Source organism: Lampris incognitus, chromosome 2, assembly GCF_029633865.1.
Source record: "Lampris incognitus isolate fLamInc1 chromosome 2, fLamInc1.hap2, whole genome shotgun sequence".
Lineage (NCBI taxonomy): Eukaryota > Metazoa > Chordata > Actinopteri > Lampriformes > Lampridae > Lampris > Lampris incognitus.
The window spans coordinates 122268224-122295485 of record NC_079212.1 but is presented as its reverse complement, the minus strand read 5'-3'; the positions used below and the strand labels follow the sequence as shown (position 1 = coordinate 122295485).

Genomic DNA, 27262 nt, shown 5'->3' with positions numbered 1-27262 from the left:
AAACTTGTCATTTTCCATAATACAGACTCACCACAGTTGATAAACATTATTTTTATTTCATTTATCCTCACGATAAAAGTAAATCTGCTCAACTCAGTTTTATCATCTTCTCCGTCTGCTTTTCCATTCTCATTACTGAAAAGCAACAGAAACACACTTAGAAGTACGAAAAAATAATAAAAACCTCTCATCAAAATTTTGAATTGCGTTTTTGTAGTCATGATGAAAACACCACCATCTCTTTAAGTATGAGGCTTTGAGTAACAGATAAAGAGGGTTACAGTACCTTTAATTACTGAAGGGGACTCTCTCGAGAAAAAAAAAAAGGAAAAACTTCTAATCAATATAGGACTGTAATAAAAATTGACCGCCCTCAACAATACTGCAGTCCCTTGGTATTTCAACATGGCTTGCAATTCTAGGTAACATCATGACCACATGATTAAAAGACATTTAACATTTTTTACAACTCAACTTCGCACTTTGATTCAGCACTCCCACAGAAGAAACCTTTATAAAGTACTCCAAGCAGTAGAAAAATAGACACCACGAAAAAAATAAAAGTCAGGTTCTGTTTGCATCACAGCTCGTCCTTGTCTTTCTGAGATTCTGATGCGGTGTCTGTTTTAGGATCCCTGGATTCCTTTTCTACAGAGCTTTGCGCAGTCTTTTTTGTAACTGGTTTGGCGTCCTTTTTGTCCGTCTGCTTAGTTTTTGTTTTGACTGTCTGTTTGCCCACTGTTTTAGCTGTGGGTTTTGACTTGACCTTATCTGCAGTCTTGGCTTTGGCCTGGTCTCCAGCTTTGGCCTTTGCTTTCGGGGCAGTTTTCACTTTTGTGGCTGTTTTTTTGCTGGCCGCTTTATCCGCAGCCTTATCCTTTGGCGCATCAGCAGGTGGGGTTTCAACCTTTGTGCTGGCTGATTTTTCAGGTTTCTTGGCCGGTTTTTCATTGGTTTTGTCTGCTGACATCTGTGCTGATTCATGGTCTGAGGGGGTGCGCTGAGATTCTGAGGTGTCTTTCGCCTCTGTTTTGCTGAACTCCTCATTCAGGGGGGTAGAGAACATCTTCAGCATCTCCTGTGCTTCGATCCTTTCCTACGAACACACAAAGTGAAAAACAAAAAAGTGTGAGAAATAAATAGAACTTGCCATCGTGGGAGCAGGACTTGAGGACCCAAATGCAGACACTGTAACAGGTGAAACAAAAGGTTTACTGGTAGGAAACATGAAGGTATCAGGAAGACACATGATTACATGACAATGACATGGTACAGACATGGTAACATGGTGATGACATGTTAAAGATGTGGTAACATGGTGATGACATGGTACGGACGTGGTAACATGGTGATGACATGGTATGGATGTGGTAACATTGTGATGAAATGGTACGGATGTGGTAACAGTGTAATGAAATGGTACAGACATGGTGACATGATGATGACATATTAAAGACATGGCAACATGGTGATGACGTATGACATATTAAAGACATGGTAACATGGTGATGACATATGACATATTACAGTCATGGTAACATGGTGATGACATGTTAAAGATGTGGTAACATGGTTACAGACGTGGTAACATGGTGATGCCATATTAAAGACATGGTAACATGGTGATGACGTGGTGACATATTACAGACATGGTAACATGGTGATGACATGTTAAAGATGTAACATGGTGATGACATGTTACAGATGTGGTAACATGGTGATGACATGGTACGGATGTGATAACATGGTGATGAAATGGTACAGACGTGGTGACATGGTAAAGATGTAAATGATTGATTGACTGATTGATTGAATCAATCAATCAATCAATCGTGGAACACTCTGATAACGAACAAACTAAACAGCCAAACAAATACAATGAAACTTGATTGAATAATCAACAACAGCTTTGGGGAAAATGGGTAACAGGAAAACTGGACAGGATTCAGGACTGGGATTGTGTTGTCAGAGCAGGGCAAGACATGAGACATAGAAACCGGGGCTGGAGTGGCCGGAACCGGGAGCGGCCATGACAGAACTGGTAAAGAATCAAAATGCTAGTGGGAAGAGGGACAAGTTTAGGTACAAAGGTGAAAGATTAATCCTAGGTAGGTTTACCTTCTCCTCGTGGGCTGGGTCGAGGGTGAACCACAGTGCTACAGCACATCTCTGGCCCTTGGTGACAGCTCTCACACCATGAGGATTCTCCTTCCCTGAGCCGAACCCTACCACACGACCGCACTTTGGACGCACTTCAGCCTGCACAAGGAGGAAACAATGAAACGCAAACATACAATAAAACACATGTTCACAGCACTTGAAAATATTTCCCTTTCATAAGATTTACCATCGTTTTCTCTCATATACAAGTGAATAACAAAAAGTCAGCAAATAATATTTTCATCTTTACCGTGATTGTTTTAGCATCCAGCTCAGTAAAAATGAAATCTCCCCCCTCAAAATCTCCATTTAGATATAGGATGGCGCTGGGGAAGAGAAAGAAAAAATGACAGGCTTAGCAATCTCATCTGGTACCTATCATAATATTCCCCTTGTATTGGGATTGGAGCTGCATATGTATGTGAGTGTTTGCTTACCTGTAGTCTCTGTGTGTGTATGCAGGAGGTTCCTTGATACATTCATTGAGCTCAGAGATCAGCAGACAGTTGTCCACATGGACAGGGTGGCTCAGGTCCTCACGTTCCTCTTGCTTTTCTGTTTAGCCAGAGGCATAAAAAATAAGTTGAACATCTGAGAGAAATATCTGTAAAGCCGTGTGCAGTACCTGTTTTATATAGCACTAGATTAGAAGGAGGTTTAGTGGACGCACAGTAGATGGACAAACATTAAGTATTTATGCAATCAAAAGGACTGTAACTATTAAGTAATTACAAAACCACTATAAAGTCGCCTGCACAGGATACTCATATCAAAGTAAATGTCTGATAACAGTATACTGCATGTCACCTTTCAAAGAGACCATCTCTGTCCATATTTTTAAATAAGAGGTCTAAAAGTTACAAGAGTCAAATCCTAGGGATCAGAAAAGGACAAAGATTTGGTGCCTTGGTTCTAGTGGCTGCAGGTGTATGAATATTAAATGTGGCGAGCAAAATAATATCAGAAATCATTCTAAAATATGCCAAACAGATTCAAGGCAATAACACTGAAAAAAATGACATGGAAGTGACATATTCTCAACAAAACATCATTGCATACACTTAGCTGGAATTTTATTGTTGGGCTGATTTGGAAATTGCTTGAATTCAAGGCTATTGCACAAATATACCAAACCTGGAGCAACTGGACCCCGAAACAATGAGAAACAAGCAATATGGTCTAATGAGTCATTCTGGGGCCTTGAACTAACAAACATAATAGTAGATAATGATACGGGCAGTCATGTCATAAAAGTCAATAACCTGCCCTGCAGGGCACTTATTGTCATGGAATATGAGTCTATTATTCAGAACCAGACACATAAATCAGATAATCCATACCAGATCGGTCAAGGCCCATGTTACCAATGACCGTCACCGGTACTGTTGGCCAGCAGGGTGTCGGTGGAAACTATGCTACTGTTGGGCAAAGGAGAGGGGGAACGCATGTCTAGAGGCAGTGGGAGAGGAGGGAGGGAAGGATTGCGGAGGTGCGAGTCGGAACTTTGATTGTTGGCACCATGACAGGTAAAGGGAGAGAGCTGGCTGTTATGATGGAGAGAAGGAAGGTAGATACACTGTGTGTGCAAGAGACCAGGTGGAAGGGGAGTAAGGCCAGGAGCATCTGAGGTGGGTTCAAACTTTTCTACCATGGTGCAAATGGGGGTAGGGATAATTCTGAAGGAAGAGTATGTCAAGAGTGTGTTGGAGGTGAAGAGAGTGTCAGACAGAGTGATGAGTATGAAGCTGAAAATCAAAGGTGTGATGATGAATGTTAACAGGGCATATGCCCTGCCAAGTTGGGTGTGAGATGGAAGAGAAAGAAGAATTCTGGAGTGAGTTGGATGAAGTGGTGGAGAGTGTACCCAGGGAGGAGAGAGTGGTGATTGGAATGGACTTCAGTGGGCATGTTGGTGAAGGGAACAGAGGTGATGAGGAGGTGAAGGGTGGGTATGGTGTCAAGGAGAGGAATGTGGAAGGACAGATGGTGGTGGATTTTGCGAAAAGGATGGAAATGGCTGTGGTGAATACATATTTCAAGAAGAGGGAGGAACACAGGGTGACATATAAGAGTGGAGGAAAGTGCACACCGGTGGACTACATCTTATGCAGGAGGTGCGATCTGAAAGGGATTGGAGACTGCAAGGTGGTGACAGGGGAGAACGTAGCTAGGCAGCATCGGATGGTGGTCTGCAGGATGACTTAGGAGATCAAGAAGAGTAACAGAGTGAAGGCAGAGCCAAGGATCAAATGGTGGAATTTCAAGAAGGAAGACTGATGTGTGGAGTTCAGAGATGAGTTAAGACAGGCACTGGGTGGTAGTGAAGAGTTACCAGATGGCTGGGCAACCACTGCAGAAATAGTGAGGGAAACAGCTAGGAAGGTACTTGGTGTGTCATCTGGACAGAGGAAGGAAGCCAAGGAGACTTGGTGGTGGAATGAGGAGGTACAACAAAATATGCAGAGGAAGAGGTTGGCAAAGAAGAAGTGGGATTGTCAGCAAGATGAAGAAAGTAGACAGGAGTATAAGGAGAAGTGGCGCAAAGCAAACAGAGAGGTGGCGAAGGCAAAAGAAAAGGTGTATGGTGAGTTGTACGAGAGATTGGACACTAAAGAAGGAAAAAAGGATGTATCGATTGGATTGACAGAGGGACCGAGCTGGGAAGGATGTGCAGCGGGTTAAGGTGATGAAGGATGGAGATGGAAATGTGGTGAAAAGCAAGGAGAGTGTGCTGAGAAAGTGGAAGGAGTATTTGAGGGGCTGATGAATTAAGAAAATGAGAGGGAGAGAAAGTTGGATAATGTGGGGATAGTGAATCAGGAAGTGTGGTGGATTAGCAAGGAGGAAGTGAGGGCAGCTATGAAGAGGATGAAGCGTGGAAAGACGGTTGGTCCAGATGACATACCTGTGGAGGCATGGAGATGTTTAGGAGAGATGGCGGTAGAATTTTTAACTAGATTGTTTAATACAATCTTGGAAAGTGAGAAGATGCCTGAGGGGTGGAGAAGAAGCATACTGGTACCGATTTTCAAGAATAAGGGTGATGTGCAGAGCTGTAGCAACTACAGAGGTATAAAGTAATCAGCCACAGCATGAAGATATGGGAAAGAGTAATAGAAACTGGATTAAGAGGAGAGGTAAGCAGCAGTATGGTTTCATTCCACGAAAGAGCACTACAGATGCGATGTTTGCTTTGAGAATGTTGATGGAGAAGTATAGAGAAGGTCAGAAGGGGTTACATTGTGTCTTTGTGGATTTAGAGAAAGCATATGACAGGGTGCCGAGACAGGAGGTGTGGTATTGTATGAGGAGGTCGGGAGTGGCAGAGAAGTATGTAAGAGTGGTACAGGATATGTATGATGACAGTGTGACAGTGGTGAGGTGTGTGGTAGGAATGACGGAGGAGTTCAAGCTGGAGGTGAAATTACATCAATAATCAGTTCTGAACCTTTTCTTGTTTGCAATGATGATGGACAGGTTGACGGACGAGATCAGGCAGGAGTCTCTGTGGGCTATGATGTTCGCGGATGACATAATTACAATTTTGTTATCCTCTTTCAATGTTGTATTCTGTAAATTGTGTAAACACAACATCCATTGCACACTGTCCATCTTGGGAGAGAGATCCCTCCTCTGTTGCTCTCCCTAAGGTTTCTTCCTATATTTTCCCGCCTGTTAAAGGGTGTTTTTAGGGAGTTGTTCCTTATCCAATGCAACGGTCTAAGGACAGGATGTTGTGTTGCTATAGAGGCAAATTTGTAATTTGTGATATTGGGCTATACAAATAAAATTGACTTGACTTGACATTGTGATCTGTAGCGAGAGTAGTGAGCCAGGTTGAGGAGAGCCTGGAGAGGTAGAGATATGCACTGGAGAGAAGAGGAATGAAAGTCAGTAGGAACAACATGGAATACATATGTGTGAATGAGAGGGAGGACAGCGGAATGGTGAGGATGCAAGGAGTAGAGATGATGAAGGGGGATGAGTTTAAATACTTGGGGTCAACCGTTCAAAGTATCAGGGAGTGCTGAAGAGAGGTGAAGAAGAGTGCAGGCAAGGTGGAGTGGGTGGACAAGAGTGTCAGGAGTGTTTTGTGACAGAAGGGTACCAGCAAGAGTGAAATGGAAGGTTTACAAGATGGTAGTGAGACCAGCTATGTTATATGGCTTGGAGACAGTGGCACTGACAAAAAGACAGGAGGCAGAGCTGGAGGTGGCAGAGTTGAAGATGCTAAGATTTTCATTGGCAGTGACGAAGAAGGACAGGATTAGGAATGAGTATATTAAAGGATGCTGAATATGGCGCTGCCAGGCAAGAGGAAAACAGGAAGGCCAAAGTGGAGGTTTATGGATGTGGTGAGGGAGGATATGCAGGTGGCTGGTGTGACAGAGGAAGATGCAGAGGACAGGAAGAGACAGAAACGGATATCAGCTGTGGCGACCCCTAACGGTAGCAGCCAAAAGTCATAGTAGTAGATTCAGAACCAAATAAATGCACACTACTTCCTTGTGCTGTTCCAAGATAACATACTCACATTCATACAGATAAACAATTCCAAGCATGGTTTCATTAATGGGTAGCTAAGTTCTAACACCTTCCACTGCCTCAAGAAATGTTTTAAGTATTTGTCCCTTTATACACATTTCCGGAGAACAATGATTTCTTTTTTTTTTTTTTTTTTTACTTTTTGGGGATTTTTTTCCCCCTTTTTCTCCCCAATTGTATCTGGCCAATTACCACACCCCTCTGAGCTGTCCCGGTCGCTGCTCCACCCCCTCTGCCGATCCGGGGAGGGCTGCAGACTCCACATGCCTCCTCAGATACATGTGGAGTCGCCAGCTGCTTATTTTCACCTTGACAGTGAGGAGTTTCGCCAGGGGAACGTAGCGCGTGGGAGGATCACGCTATTCCCGCCAGTCCCCCCCCCCCCTCCCAAACAGGCACCTCGACCGACAAGAGGAGGCGCTAGAGCCAGCAACCAGGACACATACCCATCCGGCTTCCCACTCGTAGACATGGCCAATTGTGTTTGTAGGGACACCCAACCAAGCCGGACGTAACACGGGGATTTGAACTGATTTGAACTGGCAATCCCCATGTTGGTAGGCAAAAGAATAGACCGCCACGCCACCCGGATGCCTTGAACAAAGTAGATTCCTAACAACTTCCTTCCCCAAAGAACTTTCCCTTTTAAAGAATGCTCCAACCTGTTGTCCTCGTTGCTGTGGGCAGCATTCCACAGAGGACACAATCTGTTATGAAGGCAATAAGTGTACCAACTCAAAGCACCTGATATTTGTATACTACAAAGTGTTCTTGTTATTTTGTCCAATGTCAAGTCCCTGTATGTTCTTGTTATTTTGTCCAGTATTCTGTTCCACAGGGAATAAAATGTCCCCTGATAGCCAGTGTAATGCAACTTCCTGATGTACTGTACCTTCAATTGCAGAGCGGCACACCAAGTGTGAGTAGGAGAAGTAAAGTGTTGTGTTCAGATGGAAGAAGGACTCCACAATCTTCCTCACCTTCTCGCTCAGGTCAAAAAACAGACGGGCACTCTTAAGAGGCACCTTCCCCTCCTGCCCAAGCTGTGTAGCAACACATTAAAGAATGAAAAACATTGCATAAATTCATTAGTGCTTTTGGTGGAGATGATGTCAAAATATTAATGGCGCAAAAAGAAAACTGGCTGTTGTTTCACCTCTGTGTGTGTCATTTTTAGTGCACCATGGTGGCACGTGCGGCCACTTCTGAGGTGATGTCATGTTGCTGACTTAAAGGATAATTTCATTTTTTCTTATTTTCATAGTGTTTGCCATTGTGCATATCAGTTATATCATTCTTACTCTCAGCATCATTTTTGAGAGCTTGAATTTGGGACCACTGCTGGACACAGCTTTATGGTGCAATGGAATAGAACATCAGACATATTTCAACAAGTCCAGTTTAACCCAATTATCTAAACCATATACTTGGAAGTGAACATGAAAGTGAAAGTTAAAAGTTATAAATCAATATGTCCAATATTATAAATGGCCGATCACCTTGCTGAGCTACTTCCTGGTTCAACTTTCACGAATGACCAGCATATACTTAAAGTCGGTAGTAGTGACCATCAATAAACTATGTGGCTAGCGCAATGGCGAATTCATAGATAAGGGAAAATCATGTATAGAATCTAACTGAGGCCCTAGGGATTTATTGTTGTTGGAAGGACAGGTTTAAGGACTGTATTTTAGGGCACTATAAAACCCTGTTGTAAAACTTTGTCCAGTGGTGGTTCAAGATCTTCACAATGAAGTGAGTGAAATAATATTACAACTAATATGCATGATGGCATGAACTAAAAAAAAAACAAAAAACAAAAAGATGCAGGTTAAGAAACTGAACTATCCTTTAATAACAAAGTGTGCTATGTTGCTTCTGTGCACTACAGCGAAGTGGTTTTTTTTAATCCACCCAGTTGAACCAGGTGATGCTATCTGATGAAACTTGGTGTAGGTTGTTAGTTATGTTTTAGGTTAACTGGGTTACAGACCTTTACAGCCTTTAGGACGGTAACTCCCTGGAACATCTCATTTGGGGAGTGGGGAGAAGGGCGCCCTCTGTAGCCATCACCTTTCAGAGCAGCAGCCTGGGAAGTATGCACAATGTCAACACACTGACATAGTCGTCTGTGACACACAACGCCCTCATATACTCAATGAAACTACAAAAAAAAAGGAAATCCGTAAGCGATTATATATGACAAGGACCCCACGTCGGTCATTATTTTTCAATAGAAGACCACCTTGGAGCGGCTCATCCCGCTTATTACACAACTTTAATTCACAAAAAAAAAGTAAAAGGAAAAATGACAGAAAATAATAGTTTCCAATTATTTTAAATTTAACTGACCCACATGCTTCCAGATCTCTTTCTGTATATTTCGATTGCTTAGCTTAGAGTTTTTCTTGATTGTTAAACACAAAATTTGGTTCCTGTAGCACAAAAACCCATACCCTTACATCATCCCCAAAAACACACACACATTTCCCATAACCGTAAACACTAATCACCTGTTTCCGCATTTCAATATTCAAAACTCTCTCTGCAAAACTTTACACAAAAGTGTTCAAATAAATAATTCATTGCAATATATGTTCATTCAGCAAACACATGCTCTCAATATAATTAACTCAAGTCATCGCAACCTCAACTCGAAGAGCACATCTTTCTCCAGGTGGTGGTGGTTTAACATCTCACAATTGTTGAACCACCAATCAGAATTTCAGGGTCATGGAAGGACTATCAGAGAAGCTGGCCAGCTAGTGCAACCCAACCTAAGCCGTTACACGGTTGCATCCTTTATCCGTACTTTCAGAAGGGAAAACAGGTAATTTGCCTTGTTACTGTGATACATGTAATGTTGTAGTGCACACAGACGGAATCTCCACTTCGTTCTCAGTGTAGCTGTTACCACAGTAATGGATGACCATAGGTCAAGTAATGGTCAAATTTTGCAGAACTGAGAGGCAGCCATCTTTTGGAGGTAGGCAGAGACTTCTCAAAGCTGAGCAGGATACTGCCCTGGTGAATATGGTGATTGCCAATAATGCCATCAGTTTGAGTGGAATTCAAACCCAAATAGTTGAAGACCAGGTAGTCTTCCAAGGAATTGACAGCATCAGCATTTCCACCATTGACTGGATCATCCAGAAGAAACACATAAGGACAAAGCAGCTGTACCGTGTGCCTTTTGAAAGGAATTCAAACAGAGTTAAGAAGCAACGATTCCAATATGTGCAGGTAATTGTTATACTTTACAGAAGTTTTACAGTATGTAGAGAATGGCCCATCTCTCCATCATGTTTATACAGTACTGTATTGTAATGTGTTAGCGTAATGGCTGTACACAATCTTTCATTCCATCACATTAGTACACTACAGTACTGTATTTGTAGTATAGTAGAATGCGTGTTTTTTGATTTCGGTAGAGAATCTTTGAGCTGCATGCCATGGCCAACCCATGTGAGAACATCTTCATCGACAAGGCAGGGTTCAACCCTAACAAAAAGGTGTAAAAGGGGGCATGACATTATTGGTCACCATGCCATCATACAAGTTCCTAGCCAGAGGAAAGGCAACATCACCCTATGTGCAGCCATCAGCAATTGTGGTGTCAAAGTGGGTCCATTAACACGGCACAGCTACTTCAATTTCTAGATCAGCTGCACAATACCATTCTTCAACAGGAGGGGGAGCCAGGACAACCAGAGAAAGCCGAATATGTTGTCATTTGGGATCATGTGAATTTCCACTGGGCTGCTCTGGTTCGCGCCTGGTTCAATGACCACCCCAGGTTCACTGTTCTTTTTTTGCCAGCATATTCCCCATTTCTAAATCCGATTGAGGAACTTGGTGGTGGGGAGTGTATGACTGCAACCTCTACGCATAGCAAAACCTCCTTGAGGCAATGATGGACGCCTGTGGTGATGTCTCTGTGGAGTCTATCCAAGGCACACAAGGGCATTTTTCCCACGTTGCCTGGCAAGAGCAAACATAATGTATGAAACTGATGAGATATTATGGCCTGACCCAGACCTGAGACAAGATGATGAGAATGCTGATGCTGAGTAACCTGTACATTTGCTGCATTTGGAAATAAAGCGTTTGGAAATTGGGTACTTCACTGCGCATGGTCTCTTCCTTACATGTTTTGTCAGTGTGACAGTTCAAAGGTCAGGTTTTTGACCAATATACAGTAGTATATACAGTAGCATATACAGTAGTATTCCCTTATCCGCTAATATAAGAGGTGTTTATTACAGTACTGTTTTGATTTTCTCTCACCAGGGTGTTCCTAAAAGGTTATCTGGATAGTCAGTGCTGCGATTTTACAAAGTTCCAAATTATTTCTCTGAAAACTTATTCTAAACATGTTGGTAGTAGTGTTTTGAATTAATCCCTCCAGTGTGTAACAAACAGTCATGTAGTATGTATTTTTGACAGCTCGTGCATGTTGTCTGAAGGCAAAGTTTGAATTGGGACCTAGAAGTTAGATGTTTGTATCTTTGGGTGTGAGTTTTTAAAATTGTGTGTGAAGATTTGAGAAAATGGTGTGTTATTCCAGGCATTGTGTCTAAGCAATTGAGGAAAAACTGTAAAAGTGCTTCATGAAACGCATTTATTTGGATCAGAACAGTGATAAGGCTGCAGCTTGACAGCAGTCTGCTATGCAAGGGATGTTTCCAAGCTGGAAAGAGTACTGTATTCTAACACCTATCGTGGCTTCCAAGTTCAAAACTATTTCAAACTGAGTTAACTTTGATGCTTGCCAACATTTTTCAAATGGTGACTATTTCATTTTGGAGAAATTAGCTTCTGGGAGAGAGACTTGAATCTTACTGATTGGATAAGCCTCTGCTTTAACCCAGCTGGTGAATCCTGACAAGCATAAAGCAGAGGCTACGTAATTCATCTAAAAACTCACATTGGAAAGGTGGTAGAGCTCCCGGCATTCGTCATCACTGATCACGCCATCCAGCAGCACCCTATTAGACCCGTTGAGCTGTTTGGACATCATGGTGATCTTGATGTCATCATACAATAGAGGACCACCTGGGATGTGAAGGTTAAGTCAAAATGGGAAATCTACACAAGCTAAATGCTATGGTGTCAGTGTTTCAAGCAGTATTTTTTTACAATTTTTTTAAAATGCAATTCACAGGGAAGTTGGACATTTTAAAATAGCTCAACAGTAAACAGTTTCTTAATGCAGTTGCCCAATAAACAATAGGCCAATAAACAATATATTTTTGGGGGGGATTTTTCCCCCCTTTTGCTCCCCAATCGTACATGCCCAATTACCCCACCCTTCTGAGCCGTCCCGGTCGCTGCTCCATCCCCTCTGCCGATCCAGGGAGGGCTGCAGACTACCACATGCCTCCTACGATACATGTGGAGTCGCCAGCTGCTTCTTTTCACCTGACAGTGAGGAGTTTCACCAAGGGGACATAGTGTGTGGGAGGATCACGCTATTCCCCCCAGTTCCCCCTTGCCCCTGAACAGGTGCCCCGACCGACCAGAGGAGGTGCTACTGCAACGACCAGGACACATACCCACATCCGGCTTCCCAACGCAGACACGGCCAACTGTGTCTGTAGGGATGCCCAAGCAAGCCAGAGGTAACACGGGGATTCAAACTGGCAATACCCATGTTGGTAGGCAACGGAATAGACCACTAGGCTACCTGGACACCCCTTCCAATGAACAATATTAAAAAGGCATTCAGTTGTTTGATGAGTAATTTCCATTAGTTTCCTCAAAATCAAGTTAGTGGTGACTGAAAGAAATGGCATACAACCAGAAGGACAAACAGAGGAAAAAAACAAAACAAAGCAATGTAGTGCCCCCCTTGGTCCAATGAGTGTAATTTTGAAATGATCAAATCAGAATCAGAATACTTTATTCATCCCCGAGGGGAAAACCCCAGTTGTTACTTGGATCACTTTCCTATGTTTTGTCCAAATTAGATCAGTGTGTCTGACACATTGCGTGTGAACACGGATAAACAAATAGTTGATAGAATGCAGCACTAAGGGCCAGTGACAGCTCAATCAGCGCAGTCAATATCAAGATGCTTGGACCCAGTGATGGGACATGTCATTCTCCAAAGTTTCATCACATTTAATCAGAAGTATCTATAGCATCCTTACCACCAATACTTCTCAATTTTACTGTTTGTTGATAAAATTCCCTCTTACACACAACAAGCAAATCCCTTTATTTTATAAACCCCAATTCCAATGAAGTTGGGACGTTGTGTAAAACGTGAATGAAAACAGAATACAATGATTTGCAAATCATTTTCGACCTATATTCAATGGAATACACTACAAAGACAAGATATTTAATGTTCAAACTGATAAACTTTATTGTTTTTTGTAAATATTCACTCATTTTGAATTTGATGCCTGCAACACGTTCCAAAGAAGCTGGGACAGGGGCAACAAAAGACTGGGAAAGTTGAGGAATGCTCAAAAAACACCTGTTTGGAACATTCCACAGGTGAACAGGTTAACTGGAAACAGGTGAGTGTCATGACTGGGTATAAAAGGAGCATCCCCGAAAGGCTCAGTTGTTTACAAGCAAGGATGGGGTGAGGTTCACCACTTTGTGAACAACTGCGTGAGCAAATAGTCCAACAGTTTAAGAACAACGTTTCTCAACGTACAATTGCAAGGAATTTAGGGATTTCATCACCTACAATCCATAATATCATCAGAAGATTCGAATCCAGAGAAATCTCTGCACGTAAGCAGCAAGGCCAAAAACCAACATTGAATGCCCATGACCTTCGATCCCTCAGGCGGCACTGCATTAAAAACCGACATCATTCTGTAAAGGATATTACCACGTGGGCTCAGGAACAGTTCAGAAAACCATCGTCAGTTAACACAGTTCGTCCCTACAACTACAAGTGCAAGTTAAAACTCTACCATGCAAAGCGAAAGCCATATATCAACAACACCCAGAAACGCCGCCGGCTTCTCTGGGCCCGAGCTCATCTGAGATGGACTGACGCAAAGTGGACAAGTGTGCTGTGGTCTGACGAGTCCACATTTCAAATTGTTTTTGGAAATCATGGACATCGTGTCCTGTCCTCTGGGCTAACGAGGAAAAGGACCATCCAGATTGTTATCAGCGCAAAGTTAAGAAGCCAGCATCTGTGATGGTATGGGGGTGTGTTAGTGCCCATGGCATGGGTAACTTACACATCTGTGAAGGCACCATTAATGCTGAAAGGTACATACAGGTTTTGGAGCAACATATGCTGCCATCCAAGCGACGTCTTTTTCAGGGACGTCCCTGCTTATTTCAGCAAGACAATGCCAAGCCACATTCTGCATGTATTACAACAGCGTGGCTTCGTAGTAAAAGAGTGGGGTACTAGACTGGCCTGCCTGCAGTCCAGACCTGTCTCCCATTGAAAATGTGTGGCGAATTATGAAGCGCAAAATACGACAACGGAGACCCCGGACTGTTGAGCAACTGAAGTCGTACATCAAGCAAGAATGGGAAAGAATTCCACCTACAAAGCTTCAACAATTAGTGTCCTCAGTTCCCAGACGCTTACTGAGTGTTGTTAAAAGGAAAGGTGATGTAACACAGTGGTAAACATGCCCCTGTCCCAGCTTTTTTGGAACGTGTTGTAGGCATCAAATTCAAAATGAGTGAATATTTGCAAAAAAAACAAAGTTTATCGGTTTGAACATTAAATATCTTGTCTTTGTAGTGTATTCAGTTGAATATAGGTCGAAAAGGATTTGCAAATCATTGAATTCTGTTTTTATTTACGTTTTACACAACGTCTCAACTTCATCGGAATTGGGGTTTATAGTTATGTCAGACCATGTCTCGTCCTGTCTTCTGTAATGTCACCTCTTTTTATTTTAAATCAAGCTTGAGAATGTGTTATTACTTTTCACATATTGCCAATATTTGAAAAATAGGTAGTTGCTCTTTGACTGTTGATATTACATCACCTGCTCCACACTGCAGCTACAATGTGGATGAATAGGGAATAATACTGAGTAGCAAGAATGTGAACCCAGTCTTTCAAGATGTATATGCAACTGCAAATGTATATATACATGTATAATACAACTCATATGAAACAAAAAATCTACTGGAAAGGCTCACTCTCCGGTTCGGTGATTAACTTGGCCAAGTCTGACGAGTCCTTATTCTTCTCTTCTACCAGGGTTTCAATCTCCTTCATTAGGTTCCCAATCTCCTCTGTGATCCGGGCCGCTGTCTCCCTGTCCGCTCTGTTAGGATGCACATAGAGGAGAGTAAATGATAGGGTTTTTAAAGGATAGGTTCACTTTTTTTAAAGCTGGATTTCAGTAAAACATAAACTTGACCGATCGCTTCATTGTTGAGAAACATACCAGTTTGCCGAATCTTCTCGCTAGGTAAGCGTTTGGATAAACAAAGATACACTGCTCAAAAAAATAAAGGGAACACATAAGCAATGCAATGTAGCTCCAAGTCAATCACACTTTTGAGATATCAACCTGTCCAGTTAGGAAGCAACACTGATTTGTGAATCAATTTCACCTGTTGGTAAATTGTCTAATTTCCACCAGGTGGAAATTAGACAATTTGCAAGACAACCCCTATAAAAGGAATGGATATGCAGGTGGTGGCCACAGACCATTTGCCTGTCCTCATCTTTTCTGGCCGATCTTTGGTTAGTTTTTCATTTTGCTAGTGCCCTCACCACTAAAGGTGGCATGAGGCGGTATCTGCAACCTACAGAAGTTGCTCAGGTAGTGCAGCTCATCCAGGATGGCACATCTTGCTGTGGCAAGAAGATTTGATGTGTCTCCCAGCACAGTGTCCAGAGCATGGAGGAGGTACCAGGAGACAGGCCAGTACACCAGGAGACGTGGAGGGGGCCGCAGGAGGACAACAACCCTGCAGCAGGACCGCTATCTGGTCCTTTGTGCAAGGAGGAACAGGAGGAGCACTGCCGGAGCCCTACAAAACGACCTTCAACAGGCCACTAATATGCAGGTTTCTGCTAAAACAGTGAGAAACAGAATGCATGAGGATGGTATGAGGGCCCGACGTCCACAATTGGGGCCTGTGCTCACAGCCCAACACCGTGCAGCCCGATTGACCTTTGCCAGAGAACATCTTGGTTGGCAGATTCGCCATTGGCGCCCTGTGCTCTTCACAGATGAGAGCAGGTTCACACTGAACACATGTGACAGACGTGAGAGAGTCTGGAGACGCTATGGAGAACGTTCTGCTGCCTGCAACATCCTCCAGCATGACCGGTTTGGCGGTGGGTCAGTGATGGTCTGGGGAGGCATATCCTTGGAGGGCCGCACAGACCTCTACGTGCTAGCCAGAGGTACCATGACTGCCATTAGGTACCGGGATGAGATCCTCAGACCCATTGTCAGACCATATGCTGGTGCAGTGGGTCCTGGGTTCCTGCTCATGCATGACAATGCTCGTCCTCATGTGGCCAGAGTGTGTCAGCAGTTCCTGTATGTCGAGGGCATTGATGCTATGGACTGGCCTGCACGTTCCCCAGACCTGAATCCAATCGAGCACCTCTGGGACATCATGTCTCGTACCATCCGCCAATGCGATGTCGCACCGCAGACTGTCCAGGAGTTGACCGATGCCCTGATCCAGGTCTGGGAGGAGATCCCTCAGGAGGCCATCCGTCGTCTCATCAGGAGCATGCCCAGACGTTGTAGGGAGTGCATACAGGCACGTGGAGGCCACACACACTACTGAGCCTCATTTTGAATCGTCTTGAAGAATTTCCACAGAAGTTGGATCAGCCTATGTTCTCATTTTCCACTTTGATTTTGAGTATGATTCTGAATCCAGACCTTAATGGGCTAATGATTTTGATTTCCATTGATCATTCTTAGGTTATTTTGCTCTAAACACATTCCTCTGTCTAATAAATAAAGATTTTCAGCTGAAATATTTCATTCATCAAGGTCTATATTGTGTTTTTAGGTGTTCCCTTTATTTTTTTGAGCAGTGTATATGTGACTGCACTGTGAGCTTACCTGTTTTTTTTTTCTCCCCAAATGTATCTGGCCACTTACCCCACTCTTCCAAGCTGTCCCAGTCATTGCCCCACCCCCTCTGCCGATCTGGGGAGGGCTGCAGACTACCACATGCCTCCTCCCATACATTTGGAGTCACCAGCTGCTTCTTTTCACCTGACATTGAGGAGTTTTGCCAGGGGAACATCACGCTATTCCCCCCAGTTCCCCCTCCCCCCCCGAACAGGCGCCCTGACCGACCGGAGGAGGCGCTAGTGCAGAGAACAGGACACATACCCACATCCAGCTTCCTACCCACAGACACAGCCAATTGTGTCTGTAGGGATGCCCGACCAAGCTGGCGGTAACACGAACCAGCAGTCCCCATGTTGGTAGGCAATGGAATAGACCGCAACACTACCGGGATGCCCCAGCTTCTCAGTTTCAAGGTATAGCATGGTTTTTGAGGACTTAAATGATTCCCCATCAGACTGTAGTGAAGCCCAGTGACAAGATTCACCAAAGTGGTAAGTTTCTCAATACTGAAGTGATCAGTGAAGTTTTGGTCTGCACAATTCCAAATGACACCAGACAACATCTTAATTACATCTGGGTTCAAAAAAGTGAACCATAATTTAAAACTGTTGTAAAAGGTCCAGTTACTCAGTACTACATGATTGTATGTACTAATGTTTGAATTCCTACTTCTGCTTCTCTCTCAGTTTCTGAGGCATGATGTCCTCGGGAGTCCATGTGTCCTGAACAAATAACAACAGTGAGGTCAAGTCTCAAATAATCTCACCCTGCAGTACAGTAGGAAATGACCAGTGAGAATACAATGAAATAGGGTCACAGGTAACAAACAGTAGTTTGACTTACTGGATCCACAAAGGTGATTCCAAAGACTTCATAGCCAAAGTAGAGCAGCTCTTTCTCCAGTAAGGACTGCTGGATGTAACGTTTCACCACCTGAGGACAGGCGCAAATGTGGAGACAGAGGGAAGAAGTGTTTTCATATGTGTGATGTAAAAGTTAATACTCACAAGGATGACACTAATAAATAACAAAATAGTAAAAATGCAGGAACTGATGCTACTGTATGGATCCTATTTGCATGCCATACCTCCCTGGGGGAAACACCTTCTGCCTTGTCTTCCCCGAACACGACAGAGTAATAGGCCAGGTTCTGGTTCATAACCTCATCCTTAGGATGGAACAGCAGGAAGGTCTTGGCACACTCTATGGCCTGCTTATACTTCTCACCTGGAACCAGGAAGACAGTAGAAGGAGAGATGTTAAGTCAAGTCAAGTCAATTTTATTTGTATAGCCCAATATCACAAATTACAAATTTGCCTCAGTGGGCTTAACAGCAACATAACATCCTGTCCTTAGACCCTCTAATCGGATAAGGAACAACTCCCTAAAAAAAAAAAAAAAAAACCTTTAAAAGGGAGAAAAAATAGGAAGAAACCTCAGGGAGAGCCACAGAGGAGGGATCGCTCTCCCAAGACGGACAACGTGCAATGGATGGTGTGTTTACGCAATACAACATTGAAAGAGGATAAACAGAATTATAATGGACTTATAACATTTATGAAAAATATGATGCACAGGATGCCAAGCAGTGTCCAGATGCCATCGGAACAGTCCAGGACCCAAGGAGGCAGAAAAGAGGAAATATGCATGACGAAGAATGACAAGGGAGAATATAAAAAAGGAAGATAGAGAACATACATATGTAAGACAAATGAAAATAGAGAAATACCTAAAATAATTAATGGTATCCATCTTATGCGCGATAAAAAAAGTAATTTTTTAGTTCAAAAGCTGTTTTTTTTTTATTTCGATAACTGCTATATTGTCTTACTAACCTCCAAATCTTGCATTACTTATTAAGTTTTAAAAAAAAAACCTTTGTTTCATTTGTAGCATGACTCAAGACTCACTGAGGGCACCAACACAAGAGGTTTTACTTCTCAGGTAAAGTTTCTATCAAAGACTTTAGAACTCCCAACAAGGCACTGTCAAACTAGAACTGCTTTTTACTTTACAATCAATGCAAAAAAAGAAGTAATGACTACATGATATCAAAATGCACTTTATGTGTTGCATGCATGTATTTTACGTGCTTGCAAAAAGCATAAAGAATGCATAAAAAATGCAAGCATGCATTTTCCCTTTTCTAATATTTGCAATTCTATACTTCCATCCATTATCTATAACCACTTATTCCAATCCAGAGCTGCAGCTTATCGCAGCAGACATATGGTGGAAAGCAAAGAGATACCCAGGGAAGATCACTAGTCCATTAAAGGGCCCACACACAATCATTCACACACCAGTGGGTCAGCAGCAAAACTACCATATACGCAGGTAATGCAGCTGCATGGGGGCCTGCAACAGTTTAGGGACCGCAGGCATGGACCCATCTTTATCTCGCCACTATCATATCAAAGATCTCAAGCACTTAGTCTACGGTATACGGTATGTTCAAAAATGTGCAAAGTGTGCCCGCGTGTAATTATGGACATGCATACTACACAGTACAATAGATGGCTTCCCACAGCGAAAAGCCCCAAGAGTACACCTATGATGTAAGTACAACTTTTTTTATTATCTATTTGACTAATAATCAACCCACACACTTGTGTTTTGTGTTTATATGTGCAGACATGAATAATGTTGGCTATGTGAGGGTGCGCCATCACCGATAATGTTTTCACCTGTGTCAAGGTGCACTGTCACCGATAATGTTTTCACTTGTGTCAAGGTGCACTGTCACCGATTATGTTTTCATCTGTTATGGTGCTCTAACACCAGATTTTGTTACGTACGCTGGTCTACCACTATCTTTGCCTTGCTGTTATGGCTCATCTTCTATAGCACAGCGGTCTGTTTTCCTAGTAATCATTTCATTTAGGCACCAACTGTAAAGTGCATTTCGCTGTTGCTGGTTGTTTTAAAGCTGTGTGCTTTCACTTCTTTCATTTGCTACTGACATGGCATTATGTTACATCGGATTGTGATTGCATTGGGGCCTGGGATGCACATCTTTGTGTGGGTTCCCTATGATTTCCTCACACAATCCAGACACAGCAAAAAAATACAAACTGCACGTAGATGGTTGTAAATGAACTCAGGCGGTGACAATCACTAAGCCAGATACTGTCTCAAGTCATATCAATGTCTTGGTGCATGCTCAATAATCCAGGTAAGATAATCATATCAAGTCATATCAATGTCTCTGAGCCCATTACTGTCCCATGAGCCAGCAAAAGAAAAAGATTTATATTTTGATTTTGATGGTTTGTGGTAATGATAATTCTCTGAAGTCTTGCGTAGCTTAATACAGCGTTTCTCAAAGTGTGTAGCGTACCCCCCCCCCCCAGGGGGCACAGAGGCATGACTGGGGGGGGGGCTGACGGGGGGGAATGTAGTGCAGAACTACTGTTTTGACGTTGGAATCTTTTTCACGGTGGAACAATCATCAAAACGTGCTTTCATGAGACAGAGAGTCTGTAGGTTCACAGAATGGAGAGATATTTGACAGGGACGAAAAGAAAGACAGGTGATGCTTCCGAGACAAACAAGACAAAGTGCATAGCTGACAGTAATCAACAAAAAACCAAGTTAAGAAAATATGACGAAGCCTATCTTGCTCTCAGGTTCACAGTGAATGTGGTGGGAGATGAGGAGAGACCAGTGTGTATTTAATGTCTGAAAACTCTGGCAGCAGACAGTGTGAGACCAAACAAATTAAGAAGACACTTAGAAACATTACACCCCAGTCACATCAATAAGCCACTCGAGTTCTTTCAGAGAAAACTTGGTGCGTACCGTCAGCAGGAACATTGCTTTGTAAAAGCTGCATCAGTGAACAACAAAGCACTAATGGCATCATACAAAGTCGCATACAGAATTGCGCAGTGCAAGAAACCACACACAATTGCAGAGGAGCTCATACTTCCCACGGCTTTAGATATGGTGTCAACTATGTATGATGAGACAAGCGCCGCAAAATTGAAGACTGTCCCTCTGTCCAATGATACAGTTGCAAGACATATATGTGACATTTCAAATTATCTTGAAGAACAACTCATTGAAAAACTGAAAGACAAACATTTCACCTTACAAGTGGACGAGGCTACCGACAGCAATAAAGACTGCTTGTTTATTGCTTATATTCGCTTTGTCATGTCAGAGTCACTGCGTGAGGATTTGCTGTTTTGCAAGTACATCCCAAGTAGAGCGACAGCTGATGAGCTCTTTAGGCTTCTAGACTGTTACCTGACAGAACATGGGCTGAAAAGGGAGAACTATGTGGGCATTTGCACGGATGGTGCACAGACCATGGCAGGGGAAAACAAAGGGATTGCAGGCACTAATCAAGAGGGTCTCACCAAATGCGCAATGGACACACTGTGTCATAGACTAGCCCTGACCTAAACTAGGTTTTGACCGATGTTGTTAGTGTGGTCAATTTCATCAAACAAGACCCCTGAGAGGCAGCTGTTCTCTACACTTTGTGAGGAGATGGGAGCTGAACATTCAGCTGTGTTGCTTCACAGCAAGGCGAGGTGGTTCTCGCGAGGAAAAGTGTTGTCGCGAGTCTTTGAGCTCAGAGAGGAAATTCGGATGTTTCTGGAGGAGGAGCGTATGCCTGGAGTTGCAAGCAAGTTTAGTGATAAACTATTTCTGATGTAACTGGCCTATCTCAGCAACATATTTGGACAGCTGAATGAATTAAATCTTCAGCTTCAAGGCAGAGACAAGCACCTTCCTCACCTTGCAGACACGATCAGTGCATTCACTTGAAAGCTTGAGATGTGGGGCAGGCAACTTGATCAAGGAAATACTGATTTCTTTGAGAATCTGACCAGTGATTTTGGAGCCACCACAGTGATTTCATGTCTAAAGGAGCACATCACTACCCTGAGAGGATTCTTTCAAAGATACTTCCCAAACAACAGTGCTCAGTATGACTGGGTGACAGATACATTCAATGCAGCAGCACCTGCTGATTTCAGCTCTGCTGAAGAGAATCAGTTCATCAAGATGACATCTGACTCCACCCGTTTTACAGCTCATACACTGAGTGAATTCTGGCTTGTTGTGGGGAGGGCGTATCCACTCATAGGACAGAGGGCTGTGGGCATTCTGCTTCCCTTCGCCACATCCTATCTCTGTGAGATGGGCTTTTCGGCTGTTGCTTCACTTAAAACAAAGTACAGATCTAAGCTCAACATTGAGCATGACTTGAGAGTGGCAGTATCGAGGCTGCAACCCCGTTTTGAAAAGATGTGCAGTGCAAAACAGGCTTATTGCAGCCACTAATGCAGTGATAAGACTTGAGCTCTCACAAATTGACTTGCTTATCGTTCTCCCCAAATATCTGCATTTGTTCTTTTTTTGCACAGATTGAACTTCATCGTTATTGTTCTAGCAAAGTGATTTTTAAAATGTATTTCGTTTTTCTGTTTTTGAAAAAGCACACAGACTGATGGAGCAATCTAGTGACAAATGTCACAAAAAGAGGTTTGATAAAGTTGAAGTGGAACTTACGTTTGTTATTTGCACAACAGAAACTACTGAAAGGAATGTTCATGATCTTGATGTTATTTAAATAAAGTTAAACTTTGCCCATTTTGTCACCATTTTTTTGGGGCAGGGGAGGCATGAAAAATGTTCTTCCCCCGGATGTGACAGAAAAAGTTTGAGAACCACTGGTTAACGAATAGCTCATTCATTCCTAATGGCACGGCTCACTAAGAAAATGTATACTATCAGAATTCAGAGAGGCACTTTTGGTAAAAACATCCACCAAATCACGTGTATACTTAACACTTTCATTATGACACAAAATATGGCGGTGCGTGACTGAAGGTCTGTGAAACTCACTGTTGTAGTAGGAGAACTGGAGGTAGTTGAAGAGTGAGGGAAGGAAGTTCTCAAAAGGCTTGCTTCTGCCTGCAGTTGAGGCCAGCTCTACGGCGCAGCGCTGCTGACAGTTCAGCACCTGCATGTAATGGTCTGACAACACACGCATAGGTTAGAGGGGTTGGAATGCAGGGTTGAAACAAACAGGAGATATTCATGTGGCAAGAATTATGACAAGTTTTCTCAATTTGAGAATTTGAATTTATTCCCTGCCCATGCCCCTTACATATTTTAGTCCATGACTTTCATATTACATGATGTGTTTTCTATGAAAAATGTAATATGTGCTCACAGAAAGTTGAATCAGTTCATCTGGACACGTTTATTGACAGAAACATTTCATCACTCATCTAGTGAGCTCTTCAGTCTAAACTGACTGTAGGTCCACCCTTATAAACAATACAGTGGCACAACGGCCGAAAACAACAGTCAGTTTCATATGCAAATTGCCGTGACCGTTAACTAGAGTTTCAATGACAACGTGTACTAATCACAGAGGATTGGGGAAGAGTTGCAATCACAGCATTGTAAGATGGCCATGGTGATTCCGTAAGTGGCAGGAGTTTTGGAAAAGTTGAGACGTGTATTTTCCAAACAAAATACCGCGTCTCAGTTGCTTTCAAACCCCAAATCACGCTGCGCCAGAAATTGGTCCACCCCAAGGATTGGGTCCCCCGGCACAAACAGAGCAATATAGTGTATGTTGTTAAGTGCCGGGAGGATTGCCATGACTTGTACATCAGAGAAACCAAACAGACGCTGGCCAAAAGGATGGCACAACACTGGACACGTCAGGCCAGGACTCCGCAGTCTACACCCATCTACAGGCCAGTGGCCACTCTTTCGGGGATGAGGATATGCACATCCTTGATAGGGAGGAATAGGGAGGAACACTGGTTTGAATGGGGAATCGAAGAGGCTATCTTTGTGAAGAGAAAATGACCATCCCTGAACCGGGGGGCGGGGGCTAAGAGTACATCTGTCACTATCTTACAATGCAGTGATTGCAACCATTCCCAAATCCTCCATTAATAGTACACATGGCCATTGTAACTCTAGTTAATGGTTACGCCTATTTGCATATGAGACTGATCGTTGTTTTTGGTCGTTATGCCACTATATTGTTTATAAGGGTGGGTATACCTGCAGTCACTGAAGAGGTCACTTAACTGAAGAGGTCACTTAAATGAGTGATGAAAAGTTTCTCTCAATAAATGTCGTGTCCAGATGAACTGATTCAACTTTTTGTGATTTTTCTACCTGGATGATTGAGCATGCATAAAGACATGTAATATGTGTTGTCTCACCTGTCATGGACTGGAACAGGTCAGCTTTGTACTCCATGTAGTTGTACCCATCGTAATCATGGGCTCCCTCACACAGCACTCTGCACTCTCTATCTGCTACGAAATACTCCTCTGCAGTCAATTCAAAGTGTCCAGCTGCCAGACCAAACGAGTCATCGCTGTAATACCGCTTCCCCAGAAGAAACTCTGCCTAAAAGGGTAGCATGTTGGTATGAAATGAGTTGGCAAATCATCTGTTATCTTGGTTGTGCTATAGTTTTCCAGAGAGATTTCTATGACTATTTCTGCAGTGTAATACAGAAAAAAAATGCCATTATTGGCTTTCTCAGTCTGTGCAATTTTTTTTCTTTTTTAAATCGATGACAGTTGTGCATGATTCTTGAAATTGAATCCTATGATCCTGTGATCTTTTTCCTCACAGAGCACCTTCTCAGCCCTCACATGTATCATTCATGTTCCTCTCTCGCACACAGTAGGTTTAACATCATGTTTGCCTAAACCAACCGAGACAACAGGTTGTCTGGTAATCTTATGAAAATGTATGTGGATGAAATTTGGCTGACATAATTAGATATTTCACTGACAACAGACAAAAACTAAAAATGTATTCATCTCATCTCATCATCAGCTGCTTCTCTGGGGTCGAGTTGCGGTGGCAGCAAGCTAAGTAGGGCACTCCAGACGTCCCTCTCCCCAGCAACGCAGTCCAGCTCCTCCTGGGGGATCCCAAGGCGTTCCCAGGCCAGATTGGACATGTAGTCCCTCCAGCGAGTTCTGGGTCTACCCCAGGGTCTCCTCTCAGTTGAACGTGCCCGGAAAACCTCCAAAGGAAGGCGCCCATGAGGCATCCTAATCAGATGCCCGAACCACCTCAACTGGCTCCTTCCAACGCGAAGGAGCAGCGGCTCTACTCCGAGCTCCCTCCAGACGTCCGAGCTCCTCACCCTATCTCTAAGGCTGAAACCCAGACACCCTACGAAGGGTACTCATTTCAGCCGCTTGTATCCCGCAATCTCACCCTTTCGTTCACTACCCAAAGCTCATGACCATAGGTGAGGGTTGGAACAAAGATTGACTGGTACATTGAGAGCTTTCCCTCCGGCTCAGCTCCCTCTTCACCACAACGGTCCAGTACAACATCCACATTACTGCTGATGCTGCACCAATCTGCCTGCCAATCTCCTGATCCATCCTACCCTGAACAAGACCCTGAGATACTTGAACTCCTTCACTTGAGGCAACAACTCATCCCCAACACGGAGGAAGCAATCCACCATTTTCCAGTAGAGAACCACGGCCTCAGACTTGGAGGTGCAGACTCTCATCCCAGCCATTTCACACTCAGCTGCAAACTGCCCCAGTGCGCTCCAGAGACCGCGTTCTGGTGAAGCCAACAAAACCACATCATCTGCGAAGAGCAGAGATGCAATTCTGAGGTTCTCAAAACAGACACACTCTTCACCTTGGCTGCGCCTTGAGATCCTGTCCATGTATTCATATGTATACATGTATTTCCATGTATTAAAAATGTATTCAGTGACTACAATATACTGAAACTTGTCTGTACTTGTACCATTAATTGACTAAATATTGACTAAAGGGCCATAAATCAGACATGCCTTAAAAAATATTTCAAAAAGAAGTTTGTTTCATGTCAGTTTCAATCTCACCATATGCGGCTGAGCTTCCAGGTCCTTGAAGTCCTCCTCATTCACTCCCGCCATCATCCTGTAGTAGTCCAAGTTCTGCTTCATCTCCAGGTGATCTGGATTAGCCAAGAAGAAGGTGTTGGCCGCTGCCACTGCCTTGTCCAGTTTATTGATCTGTCATTAGACAGGGGTGCTTGAGTCGACAGTGCATTACCCAGCTGAATGGTTTAATTCCACTTTATTCCAAAGTGCTCAATATTTACTGCGTCTGCATATAACTAGCTTCTATCGATCATTGAGAAAACAAACAGAAAGAAAGAAAAGCAAATCAGTCATCAGGGCTAAGAGGAGTTACATTTTCATTGGGAAAGATGATTTCACTACGGATTACCATTCATTATCTAACAAAAAGCGGGTTCTGTCAGTTAAATTTAATGTGAACCACTAAAGAAGATGGTGTCACAGATATAATCCTGAAGCTTGTCAAATTGCAAAAAAACGAACACAAACTTTGTCTTAACTCATCAAAGAAGTTGACGCAGTAAACTGAGACTATTGGTAGCCTAATAGTTGGGGTGCACTTTTCTTAAATCATTAAAACCTCTGAAATACAGAGCAAAGTAAACCATCATGCAGCGAATCACTTTTTAATGAATCCATCCCAAGGACATCCACACTCACTGGACATTAACTGATGAGTAAAAAAAAAAGGTATAACGTATATTCCTCTATTACCAGAGCTTATATTTGTTATTATCATTAAATAGTTTGGCAAATGAATAAAACCCATCTATATCTTTAAATGATGTGTCCCAAAAATCTGCGGGTTAAGTCAGACGTATGAGATAGACTCCACCTTAAGACGTGGCATGGCTCAGTTGAGTTTTTGGGGGGGGGGGCATTTACTGTAACCCGAGTTTCAACGTTTTGCTTTAGGTTTTGAATGAGATCGCAGACATTGAATAATGAATTGTTTTCACGTTGCTGTACGTCTCTACGGCCAGCATGAAACGCTGCAACTGAATTACATAAACAGAAGCAGGGAGCGATATAAATATGACAAACCACAGTTGTGTGTAGTAGTAGATAACCTATCTGCGCTAGATATGCCATTGCAATCAGACTTTATTAGAAAGCGTAACTAACTACCGGCGCACGATTGTTAGAGGTAAGAACCGGCCTTACCTTAAAATAGGCGACTTGCAAATAATTGTATGGTGTCCTCTTTGTAAACTCGAGCTCCACTTCTTCGCCCACTTTGTGCAGAGTGGATGGGCCAAGTTTCTCATTTTCGCAGGACTTCACGCAATCCGCCCGTTTGAGGATCTGCTGGAAAAAGCCGAGGTCCTCGACGGCACCAGCGCCCGGTATCGGCGGGCCGTAGCCGTATAGGGGCTCGCTGAAGGCGGTCCGGTTGGCGCACGTTATCCGGCACTCCGTCTTCACCTTGCGGACTGCAGCCTTGTTCCTGATCGCTTTCTCCATGTTCAGGATAACCGAAATCCAGTCCGCCTTGTAGTAGGCTTCAACGGCACTGTCGAATAACAGGTCGTAAGGCTCCAAAGTAGCATGGCTGCTAAATTGTATTTGAGACATGCATATCGGAATAAGGCACAAAAATACACGCGCGTAGCGGGTCCCCAT

At 43.2% G+C, this 27262-nt stretch overlaps 1 protein-coding gene across 1 annotated transcript; it reads right to left on the bottom strand.

Moving 5' to 3' along the window:
- Positions 1-27262, bottom strand: p3h1 (prolyl 3-hydroxylase 1). The gene is made up of 15 exons (XM_056274429.1): positions 26804-27262; positions 25640-25792; positions 23970-24159; positions 22624-22755; positions 17848-17987; positions 17604-17693; positions 17430-17482; positions 14845-14972; positions 11633-11760; positions 8699-8794; positions 7598-7748; positions 2598-2715; positions 2411-2486; positions 2119-2259; positions 1-1096 (listed from the first exon to the last, which is right to left on the bottom strand). Exons 1-15 carry the CDS (start codon positions 27260-27262, stop codon positions 581-583), a joined length of 2571 nt encoding a protein of 856 aa, XP_056130404.1. The 3' UTR covers positions 1-580.